The sequence below is a fragment of the Mirounga angustirostris genome, unplaced genomic scaffold (genome assembly GCF_029215605.1).
Source record: "Mirounga angustirostris isolate CCGP_5_RB_7025 unplaced genomic scaffold, mMirAng1.0.hap1 SCAF_4, whole genome shotgun sequence".
Taxonomy (NCBI): domain Eukaryota; kingdom Metazoa; phylum Chordata; class Mammalia; order Carnivora; family Phocidae; genus Mirounga; species Mirounga angustirostris.
In genome coordinates, this window is record NW_026991712.1 from 100,839,003 (window position 1) to 100,851,113 (window position 12,111).

At 39.4% G+C, this 12,111-nt stretch overlaps 1 protein-coding gene across 2 annotated transcripts in view; it reads right to left on the minus strand.

The window, feature by feature from the left end:
- Positions 1 to 12,111, minus strand: part of NTNG1 (netrin G1) — a 310,825-nt gene that overhangs the window by 50,571 nt on the left and 248,143 nt on the right. The window contains exon 5 of one of the 2 annotated variants that reach the window (XM_045897077.3): positions 536 to 703. The exons of the other annotated variant lie outside the window; for it this stretch is intronic. Within the exon in view, the coding sequence (XP_045753033.1) occupies positions 536 to 703 (168 nt within the window). The remainder of the gene's footprint in view (positions 1 to 535; positions 704 to 12,111) is intronic. 2 annotated transcript variants of the gene reach the window in all.

Consider the following 12,111-nt stretch of genomic DNA (forward strand, 5'->3'; position numbering starts at 1 on the left):
CATTACTACGGATGGAAAAGTCAGGCAAACTTCTATATTACCAATTGCTAATGGCTTTCAATTCCAAATGGCAATATTTTTAATCAATCGATATTTGTTGGTTACCAGTTATATGCAAGAGTTTATCCTAATTTCTCATAGCTATAATTAAATCCCATAGTGTGAGTTTCCATCTTAAAAGTTGAATGCACAACTTAAGACTTTATCAGTTTGATATTACCAGGTTTTAAGATTGCATGCAAAAAAAAAAAAAAAAAGAAAGAAAGGAAGGAAGAAAGAATAAGAGAAAATTCTTTATCTTCTAAACATGATTTTTGGCTCACCATCTTTAAAGCAACAATAACATAAGGATTCAGGATATATCCCCCAATTCAACCAGCACAAGAGAATTTTAAGTCTACCACAAGGATGTTTTCTCCATTGAGAAAGTTCATTCTGGCTCAGCCGTGGTGCAACTCAACAGCCTCTTCACCTTAAATAGCTCCCCATAGCTCGAAAGGCACAGAACAATAGCTGAAATTATAATGGAACTGACCTATGCACACATTCTCATCGTCCAGCTGTGCAGAAGCATTTCTGAAGTAGCCCAGCCTGCATAACTCACAGTGCTGCCCTCTAGTGTTGTGTTTACAGCTCACGCAAATGACTGTATTGAGCAGATCGATATAACTGCATCGATTGGAGTGGCCGAAGCATTCACAATCTTGCAAGGAAGAACAGAAATGTATACAGAGTGTATACAGCAGCAGAGTCACAGCACACTACATGCTCGGATAAAATGAGGAGTGGAGAAGAGATGGCGGGATGGCATTACATCTATGCGATGCAACATGACACATGGCAACCACAGGTGGTGGTGATTGGCATGGAAGTAGCATCTGTTTCAAGCAGGATAGAAAGGTTGGACACTCAGAACATGACCGGAGAGTGCTAATTCTTGGCATACAGTATGAACAGAAGCATTTGCAGGTGTACACCTTTTAAAATTTGGGAAGGCTCGGTTGCCATTGATGCAAAAGTCTAATTTTTGCACACTGAGAAATTTACCGTCTTGGTGCCACTTCCCCCATTTTTTCTGCATATTTGCACTCTTTAAAAGAGGGAGGGAAGTATGTGAGCATCGAGGGCCTGAGCCTGCCATCACCCATGACTCCTCTGTTTGGAGTCTCATTATCATTTATGTCAAGACAGTAACTTGGTCAGGATTTCCAGTAATTATGGCAAATTTCGTAGGGATCTAGACAACTAAACAATTCTCTATTTTTGTTTTTTTCCAAATGCTAAGAGGGAAGACAGCTTTTGTAAGCCTTTCATCAGGTCACATCTGATGTTTGTTCATCTGTGAGAGAAAATATAAAAAGCAGGGAGAAAATTTGTATGGGAAAAGCGCTCTTAAGATTTCCTTTTCACCCAAGTTTCAAGCTAAGTCTGCTACAAAAGAAGGATTAGGCAGCTAATGATTGGGCAGCACCCTCAGATTTCCTTTTCTTTGTTTCCCCAGAATGTTGGAGGGGCCTCTGAGGCTGAGGTGTGAAGGTGGGAAGAACTAGACAAGGAGATGGGGAGAGAGGAGGAGAGCAGGTGGGGAAGGGTGGAGAGTGACTAGATTTTCTCTGTTGCATCTCAGGGAAGCAAGAAGTTGTTCATCTAATTCAGCGTTTTTCAAAGAAGTGGTAAAGACAAAGCCTTTATGGGTGGAAATAACTATCAAATCAGACAGAAAAAAAAAGGTGGGAGGAGTAAGTATGTGGGGAAGCTAATTTGTCTTGTCAAAATATGGGAGTAGGCCTAGCTGGACATTGATGAGGAAGGTCAACCGTGAGAGTAAACCTTGTTTATCTAATCTAAAAATGCTCCTCTTATTAAAAGTCTGGCTTTTATTTTACCTCACTATGAAGCCAAACACACCCACTATTTGAGCTCATTCATTCATTCATTCATTCATTCAATAAATATTTTATTGGGTTGATCTACCATGTGCCAGGCACAATGCAAATGTCTGAGTTACCCTTTTGGCCTAGATAGATTTTGGAAGTAACGCATTTGATGAGCAGAGTAAAGATGAATGGGCACTGTCAAAATGAATAAGGAGGAATAAGGAAGAGTGACTAGAATTTTTTTTTTTTTTTTTAACATGCTGCTACTCGTCAGAATGGTGTGGGTTCATTTAGTGCAGAGCCAGTTGCTATAGTAGAGAATGGAGGTCGAGGTCCTGAGAGAAAAAAATCAAATTTGGATAGAAGCAGAGGAGGACACTAGAAATTGTAAAGAGTGGAAGATACCAGGAATAGGGGCAGCACCTTGGGGACTCTAGATGCTTAAAGAGAAGCAAGAAGAGGGAGGCTCCTGAAGGCAAGCCACTTCCTTTAGGGGAGGCTAGCTTTGTCACCTGTCTAAGTGTGCTGGGGGCTGGGACTGGGAGGAAGCAGAGAGAGCGAAGGAGAACAGAGTGGGAAGGGGGCCTTTGGGACTTGGATGTGGGAGATGGGGTAAGAACATACCTGCATAAATGCAGTAGTTAAGGCATGCCACATTATTAATAATAAAATAATAACAACAAAAATAATACAATTACAGATCACCAAATGAAATATTCTTGGAAAACAAACATTTCACTCCAATACACTATATCTCCCCAAGTTACACCTTGTTTATGCTGGCATTTCTGACATTTATGCTAGGAAACCTAAAAGGCCTCTAGAACCTTCCTTGGTTGAGGATTTGAAACAGGGAGAAACTTTCTGGTCTAGAGCCACCCAAGAATAGAGGGTGCAGGAAGGAGACACAATTCTCAAATCTAATTGCTTCTCGGGACTTCTCCAGAGCTGCCTGGAATTGCTGAGGACTGGGCACCAACAGCCCTGTCCTCTGGCTCTCCCTCTCCAGAAGAGGTTCCTTGCCAGCCCAGGTTGGCCCTTGGTGCACCTAATATAATTTATCCAGCTTTTTTCAAAGGCATCATTTATGTGCATAAATTGATCCTAGGAACTTTTTGAAACTACACAGAAGTCCTTGTTGTCAAAAAAGCTTGTTTTGTGGGCAAGACAAACACATGCTTAGAATAACTAGAAAACAAAAGAGCATGTGCTAAGAAAACCAGACAGAGACACAGAGCGATCTAAGGAGAAATTCATTTAACTTGAGGGGAATTAGGAAAAACTAACTTAACACTGGGCTTAATACCGAGTCTTCTGTGAGGGTACATAGGGTTTATTAGGGGGAAAGAGGCAAGGTTTGGGGATGAGCATTTCAGGTGAAAGGGGAATAGAGCGTGCAAAGGTATGAAGTTGGGGTAAGTGTAGAGAATAAGGCTGGAGAAGTTTCATAATGTAGTTCCTTTGTGGGTATTTGAAGGGTTCTGTAAGATCTGTCCAATGGCCAGAGCTACATGCTGAGCTCCATCTGACAGTTTTATCCAAGAAAGAAAACATATCCATAGATATCCAAGTTCAACACTTTCAAGACCCAGCCCATGAATCTCCACGGACACGTCAAATGTCACACTACTGTCTACTCTTTGAATTCAATGGATAGTGTACATTTTCGTGATAACATTATTTGTTTCTGGGTCTTGTTTGAGAACCGATTTATTATTTTCAATAGGAAAAGATAAATAATATAAGTTGTATAAATAATTATATATAGAACCATATCAGCTAAACACCCAATATTAATATATTTATTTTAGAAGATAAGTGGATATCCAAATGTGTTTTAATCTAGGAAATAGGGTCCCAGTTTGATTCTTTTAAGACTTCTAAGACTTCTGAGACTTCAGTAAAGCTGTCTTCTCTGGCCATGATATATTTGAGAATGTAAAATGAGAAAAAGATCTTTGAAAAACATGAGAGCACTGTATAAATGTAAGGCATCTCAAATGTAATTATTATTTTTCAGTATCCTGTTAATCTACCACTCTTTAGGAACTAGTCTTTCCATGTAGGCACAAAATCTTTGAATGATCATTAATGATGTGGTCTGAGCTACATTATCATATTAAGACCCTGCAGGGATGATACTCATAGTTCAATAATTCTTTGATCTTCCAGTTCATTGACTTACCATGTCCTCCCTTCCCTTCTTACAAAGTATAGAGTCCATGGTCCATCCTTACAGTGACTTCCTTTCATACACTCTCATCTCCCTTAGCCCCCCTAGTGCCCACCCCAATCATAGTCTCCTGGGAAAACCTGATCCTGCTTAAATACAACTCTCCACCTTTCCATGCCTATACCCCAGGAGCTAAATGTGGCTGGAGTTTTTCTCCAACTATTTTGAAATGAGTCTCATTTTAAGTTCATGATCATAAACCTCAAAGGGACCTTTAGGACTGCCAGGCAACCCTTCCTGAAATAGGGGCTTCTGGGCCACCACTCTCTTTTGCTTCTCCTTCTTCCCTACTCACTGATGTAGGAAAGACATTAGGGTCCAAAGCCGACAGCCCAGAGAGAATTCTTTAGACATCTTTGGTGCAAAAATGTGGTTTTATTAAAGCATGGGGACAGGACCCGTGGGCAGAAGGAGCTGCACCGGGGTCATGAGGAATGGCCCATTATATACTTTCAAGTTGGAAGGCAGTTAGGGATAGCTTAAGTCTCTAAGGAATTTTGGCAGCAAGGTTTCCGGGACCTTGACGGGGCTAGCTATTGTTGGGAAAAGGTCATTTATTACCGTCTAATAAAACCTTAGTCATGAGACCCTTCATATGTATATCGGTGGGCCATATGCTTGGCGGATGATTGCCAACATGTATCTTGGGGGTTTAAAGATAAAGGAATTTTTATATGTTAAAGTAGACTTACAGAGTCCTGAGGGTCAGGTTAGGATTGCCTTTAGCCCTTAGCAAAGTGTCAACATAGAGGCAGCTGAGTCCCTAGAGGAATGTCACTCTGCCTGTTTCAAAGACTTGTCAGTGGGCTGTAGATAGTAAGGAAATTTAATAATTTTTCTTTTTCCTTTGTTTTCCACATCATTCACCATTGTTTTTCCCTCTCTTTTCCTTTTTGTCCTTTCTCCTCAAATGTCTCAGGGCTTAGTTCTTGGAACTCTTTGCTCTTTAGGCTCACCCTAGAGCCAGGGTTCTTTACCTAGCTTCGTGACTTTATATACCATCTATATGCTAACCTTTCCAAAATAGTTATTTCAGCCTAGATCAACTCACCAGTTAGTGAGACTTCCTCCAAACTGACCTACTCAATTGCATTCTTTTTTTTTTTAAGATTTTATTTATTTATTTGACAGAGACACAGCGAGAGAGGGAACACAAGCAAGGGGAGTTGCAGAGGGAGGGGGAGAAGCAGGCCTCCCGAGGAGCAGGGAGCCCGATGCGGGGCTCGATCCCAGGACTCTGGGATCATGACCTGAGCTGAAGGCAGACGCCCAACCATCTGAGCCACCCAGGCGCCCCTCAATTGCATTCTTATTCTACACTTGGACATTTAATGGATATCTCAACTTTAAGACGTTCATAACTGAGCTCTTAGGTTACCTTTCCAAAGCTGCTACTCACCCAGGCAGCCCACCCTATCTCAGTAAATGGCAACTTGATTCCTCTAATTGTTCAGCTTAAAATTCCTGGAGTTGTTCTTGATATCTTTTTTTCCTCACCCCGACAATCAATCAGCAGATCTTGGCTATGCTTTTAAAATACATTCGAAATCTCACCACCTCTTACTATCTCATTTTTAGTTAAAGGCACATGGATTATTGCTTTGGTCCCCAAACTGCTCTCCTGGCTTCCATCCTAGTGATGGTCTCCTCTCCACACATCAGTCAGAGTGACTCTTTCAGAACTTTAATTGGGTCATGACATCCCTTTGCTCATAATCCTAATGGCTTCTCATGTCATTCAGAATAAAAGACAGAGTTTAAATTCATTCATTCCCAATTGATCTGGCCCCTGGCCTCCCTGGTGGCTCATTGCTCTCACTCTCTTCCTCACTGGCTGTACAAAGCTCCATGTTGCTCTGCAAACATGTCAGGGACTTCCCCAGGCCTTTGCTTTTGCCTTTACTTCTGTGTGGAACATTTTTCCCCTGGACATCCCTATGACTTGTTTCTTCACTTTGTTTTGAGGTTTCTGCTCAAAGAAAATTCTATGACCACTCTATCGGAAATAATAGCGCCTGGCCTAAACATACTAATCCTCAATTTCCTAACACTATTTAATTTTTTTTTGTAGAATTTGTAGTATCTGAGAAGTATATTTTAAAAAATTTTCTCTCCCATACTCTAAGTATAAATACGTGAGTGTAGACTGTGTCTGTTTTGTTCACAGGTGTAACCATGAAACTCAAAACATCTTCCACACATACTAAGCACTCAAAAAATGCTGTCAAATGAACATATCAACGAATCCGTGATGATCTTGAGGTGCCTTCCTTTGCGAAACAGGGGAAGACACAAGAGGACAGTTATGTTTAAATTCATCGCTCCCCATATGAATTCCATAAGAGTCTGGCTAGATCCCGGATATTAAAGAGTCTAGAAAAACAACAGCCATACAACAAGATATAATGGAGTTAGTGATTATTTTTAGCTGAGGGTTGTCTATATGTCAGTGAAGATCAGTTTAGGCAGAAAAAAGGAGATTTGTAAAAATTGCTATGGTTTTATATAGTTTTTCAATCTCAAATTACATTGTAGACAAGTTTTAATTGCTGTTGTGTAGACAAGCTTATGGGGTCCTCTAGAACACATTTCCAAGGCATGGCATGCAAGCATTGGCAACACCTATTTCCTGAGATCCACCTTGTGCCAGGAAACAACATAGACTAGTCCTGCCGAGTCTACTGCAGTTTCTCAACATCAGCACCATTTACATTTTGGGCCAAATAACTCTTTGTTTTTCTATACCCTGGAGGATATTTAGAAGCATCCTTGGCCTCTGCCTACTAGATGCAGGGCAACCCCCAAGCTGTGACAACCAGAAGTCCCCTGCGGGGGAGGGCAAAATCCCCCGTTGGACATGTATGACATCATAAAAAGCACTTATGATAATATGGTACTTAGTAGCTTAGTTAAGAGCAATAAAAAACTAGGGACCAATAAAAGCTAGGGATGTTTCAGAAGAAGAGTTCAGAGTTGGTTTTCTAGATCAGGAAAGACCCAACCCTTTTAGGTAAATGTTCTTTCCGATTGCCACTGGCTGGGAGGAGGGCTAGGCAAGGAAGGGTTCCCAGAAACAAGAGGTTGGAGGGATAGAGAGTGGAAGACGAAGAATGGCAGAAGAGGAGGGGTTAAATTTCCCCTTGGTGTCTTTTTTCTTACTGTTCCCCGTGTTGCCTCTAATCATAGGTTACATTGCCTACGCAATTAGGAGATCAAGTACTCAGAATGGCACAGGTAGTTTTTTCTGTTTTGGCCAAATGAGGCAAGCTGATGAAAATTCATTTTAGTCCCTCAAAAAAAAAAAAAAGGATTTGGGAAAAAGAGTTTAGATAGAAAGTGAAGGAATGAGAACCCTTAAAAAGTATTTTCCCCTCACTGCCTTCACAGTCACCATGCCTCGGAGGGGCCTCGTCCAGGGGTGGTAGTGAAGTGGCTGTAGCATGTCGCTGGTCCTTACCACCCCCACCCCAGACCCTCTCTTGCAACCTGATGTAGCTTTTGAAGCTCTTCCACATACATCATTTGATGACGATATGGGTTTTTTTTATAAGTCATTAGGTGGCTTCTTCCTGCCTCTGGAGATGTGTGTGAACCTCATTAGAGCTGTGACCCCAAGAAACTCAAGATTCAACGATGCAGGGTCAAATTCCAGGTCAAGAGGCCTCTTGTATTTCCAGTGTGCTTGAGATGACATAAAAGAGATGGAATCTGTGAGAGTCCCTATTGCTTCCCTTTCTCCCCCACCTCCATGGTTTCTTTGTCTAGATTTGCATTTTGGAGATAAAGATCTCCCTTCTGTGGCCTCAGTGACTGCCTTCTGATGTGCACTCAAACCCAAACAGGCTTGATACCCTGGGAACCTGTGGCTGTCCTGTTCCTAAAGAACTTTGTCCCCCCAATTTCAAATCCATCTGCATTCCCCTCAAAAGGGCATTGTCCATGTTTGATATGTAAAAGCACATTGTGAAGAAAGTTTAAGACATGGTTTAAATACTGTCGGTTTCCCCTTTCCCATTTTCAGACCAGTTTCATCTTTTTCTTTATACACCACAGAAGGACCGACTCAACATTAATTAAAATCTGGAAAATGATTTGACTCTATTCAATAAGGAATAAAGAAGCTATTATGGTCATTTTCACCAAGTGGGTCAAACTAAATTCAACTTTGCTAATAAATATATTTCTTTGTAAGAGGTGTTTCATGAAAAAAAAAAAATCAAAAACATGACATAAGCCCAACAGTCAAGGGTGGAAAACAAGACACACCTGTCACATAGGACATTTAAAGTAAAATGGTAAAATAAAAACAGGAGTCTTTATGTTTCCTGAAAAATCTTCATTCTGTGAATGACAGATGCTAGCTGGAATGGGCTATTCATGAGTCACAGATGAGATACTGCTTGCTTTCATTTAAAGAAAGCAATATAACTATTATTTTCAGGTCGTAATCAATGCTTCACCCGGTGCAGATCTGCACTGGTATTTGTTCAAATTCATTCCAAACAATGGAAATAGAAATTGTAAGGTATTTCATTTTTCACAAAGTCAAATGGGCACAAAACACGGAACCTGCCACTCTGTTCTCATGAAAAGCATCCTTGAAACTCACTTAGAGTGAGTTTCTTTATTTTCAATGCAAATGAGCAACAATGTTAATACTCTAACATTCATGTTCTAAACAGGATCCTAAACTGTTTTAATGCTTATTCACACATTAATCTTTCAGAAAACAAATGTTGCAGCATTTTTAATTTACAGCAGTCAAGTTTCTGAGTGAAGCTTTTTTTTCCTCTTACAGATGACATTCTCAGTACTATTTGATGCATTGATTGGAATCAGTCAACATGCCTCACCAATAAGCTGATGGGTACACTTCACAGATATTCCAGATTCATACAGTGCAATGTTTCACAACACATAACACCATGAAATCACTGTATGAATCCAAGAATTCCTACCTCTCTTGTGGTTTGCAACTTGAACAGAAGAAACTGTTGACAAAGCTAATTTGGGAGCAACTGGATAGGTTTAAAAGAATGAACAGCACATTAGAAACAATAGTGAAACGTTCAAACTGTAATAACTTATTATCAACCCACTCAAAAAGGAGCCCTAAAGGAAGAGACTATTTGTATATGTTGTTTCTGGGAGATGGTTTCAGTCACAGAGGAAGTCTTGTATTTGGCTGAAAATGGTTTAACATCGTCAGTAATAAAGTTTAGAGGTTTTATTTTCAGAGGCAAAAAGAATTACCATTTAAGTTAAGAATCCAGTTATGCAAGGATTATTCCAGTAACAATATGGATATTAGGATCCCCTATTGTCCCTCTCTTAAACCAGTAGTAATGTTGAGGTAATTTGCCATCTCATTGCCTCAATTCACTGTCATTCTCTCTGTGTAAACCAAAGCTCATCTACATATAAGCCAGTTCGATTTTTTTTTGTTGAACTGATTAGACATCACAGAACAGAATCACAATGTCAGCCATTTGGCCCTCAGTCTCAGAGTCACCTTGAATCTGTCTCCCTTTAAAAGAGTATAGTCTTCTCAACATTTATTACCTTTGTGATGATATCAGTTCGCTAATGGCAGAGATTTCTCTCTAAGTTGCCTGCCATTTCTTTTCCAATTATTCATGATGAGTTGTTTGTGAAGATAGCTCAAGCAGGATAGAGCCTGATGTTCTTTGCAGATGTTGACAAGATAAATTACGACTGCACAGAACTGGCCTCTGCCAGAAAGTGCACCTTTAGCTAAAATTTCAGGTTTAAGCACTTTATTCAACTGCACTGCTTCTCAAATAAATTCATTTGAACTCATTATCCACATTCGAAAAAACTGCACCTGGTGTTAGCTGGAGATTTCTGAAAGTTTTCAGTACTGTGACACTGACAGAAAACATAGCAAAATAATTAAGTAGGTCTGTTTCAGGTTTTGAACAATGCATAATCTTGTTCATCTCAAAACTCACTGTGGAGAAGTGTTAAGTCTTAGATCCTGTCTTGTATAATTTGTTGAGCTATGAAATTCAATGGGAAATACTGAGTGACATTTTACTGAAGATGCTCTCATTGAACTTGCCAAGGAATAAAGCCACTAAACCTCCCCCGAATCCTTGTAGAATTATACTAATAGGGGTAAGCTTGATCTGTATTTCTTCTTCCACATATGTATGCAGAAACTTGAAAAAATTCATTTGGAGCAGATGATTAAGATAATTCTATTTGCTCCTAATATATGTATCTAGGACAGTCTCGATTTCATCACTCTGATCAAGGACTGAAAATGCAGCCCTTCCAATTTGACTCCCCAACAAATTGCTAATATATTTTGTTTTGCTTAGCAGCTATTTCCTGGTTCCTCCTTTTGCTCATTTCCTCCTCCATCTGTATTCATTAGAGTTTAAAAGGAACATCCTGTATGCAACGAAGGAAGGTGGAAGCCAAAAATGTGCCTTTTTTTTGAGAAGAAAGAAGGCAAAAGAATACAATTTTCTATTAAAATAAACTATTTATACATGTCTGTGTATATCTATAGGCTAGACATTAATGGGAATTTAACCTTGCACTGCATCTTATGAATTCCATTGCCCAGGTTGTAGAAGTTCTATTTCTTCCTGTGTAATCACACGGCTGTCAGTTTTTCTCTTTTATTTATTTACTTATTTTTGGTGTTAGGAGTCAGAAATAAGGACAGACAGAAAGCAGGCTGCCCTTAATGCAGCTAGAATTAATTGTTAATTCACAGAGGATTATAAGTGGAAGCCCCAACAGAGAAAAATATATTGTGATGTGGAAGAGAGAGAAAGAGAGAGAGACAGAGACAGCGAGAGAGAGAGAGATCCAAATTTCTGCCAGTCAATATGGAGTGACAGTAAAAGAGAACAGGTCTCTTAGTGGTTACAATACTGCCTTTATCTATTTTTCCCCCTGATCTTCAACACAACTGATGTACCAGTTTAGTTAAGAAGAGCAAAAGGGAGACAGCAGAAGGATGCCTGTACCAACTCATGAGTTTTTAAGACTTATTATTTATATTCCAAACTGTGATGGCAACAAAACTCCAGGCTTCTCTAGGGACTGACGGACATTCAACCTAAATTTGATAAAGTGCTTAAAACTTCTATGACATCTAATTTTTTCCTCTGTCTTTCACTATAATATTTTCAGGATGCTCTTCATATTAGAAATAATATTTGAATCATGATTCTTTCAAAGACATGGCATTCATGATAATGCTCTTATTTAGTGCTAAAAAATAGTATATGGGATTTTTCCCCTAAACATGTGGGATTTTATATCAGTAGGAATTTTACATGCTCCTACCTTGTTTTGGGTTAGAAACCTCAAGGGAAGAAATATTCGGCCATATCCTATTAAACTTTGGAGGATCTGCATGCATCAGGAAAAATCAGGGTATGTTATTTTCAGCTATAATGTTATTTGGTCTAAACAGAAAATTATATGGACAAAGACACAAACCACACATCTGCTCTTTAACTTGGTTGTGGATGCACTTAACAAAACATGACTCCCGCACCAAACAAGAGCAAGCAATTGATGATTCCCAAAACATTGAATGGACATTAAATATATAGCCCCTTTGCTAACAAAGCTATATACATTTACTTTTGCAATAAACTAGAGTGTTCTTACAAATAACCAAATAGGGACTTCAGCATTTCAAATCATTATATAAAGCTGGTGCCTGAGACTAGAAGATAAGGCAAAAGAAATAATTTCTCACTCGAGGATTCCATTCTCTGTAATTTATATTTACAGATATGAACTTGTTACATTAGTCTTTCATGAGAGATTCTTCGGGGTGTGTTTTAAGTGTGAGCCATTATCTCTGCAAAGAAGTGGATTTATTTCCTATTTTTATTTATACAATTTCTCAGAGAAAGAAAGGGAATACTGGTGATTCTGGCTTAAGGAGACTAGTGCAAGATGCTTTTGATCATAGCTAAGGTTTGTATATATGGATGTATACATGTCTTC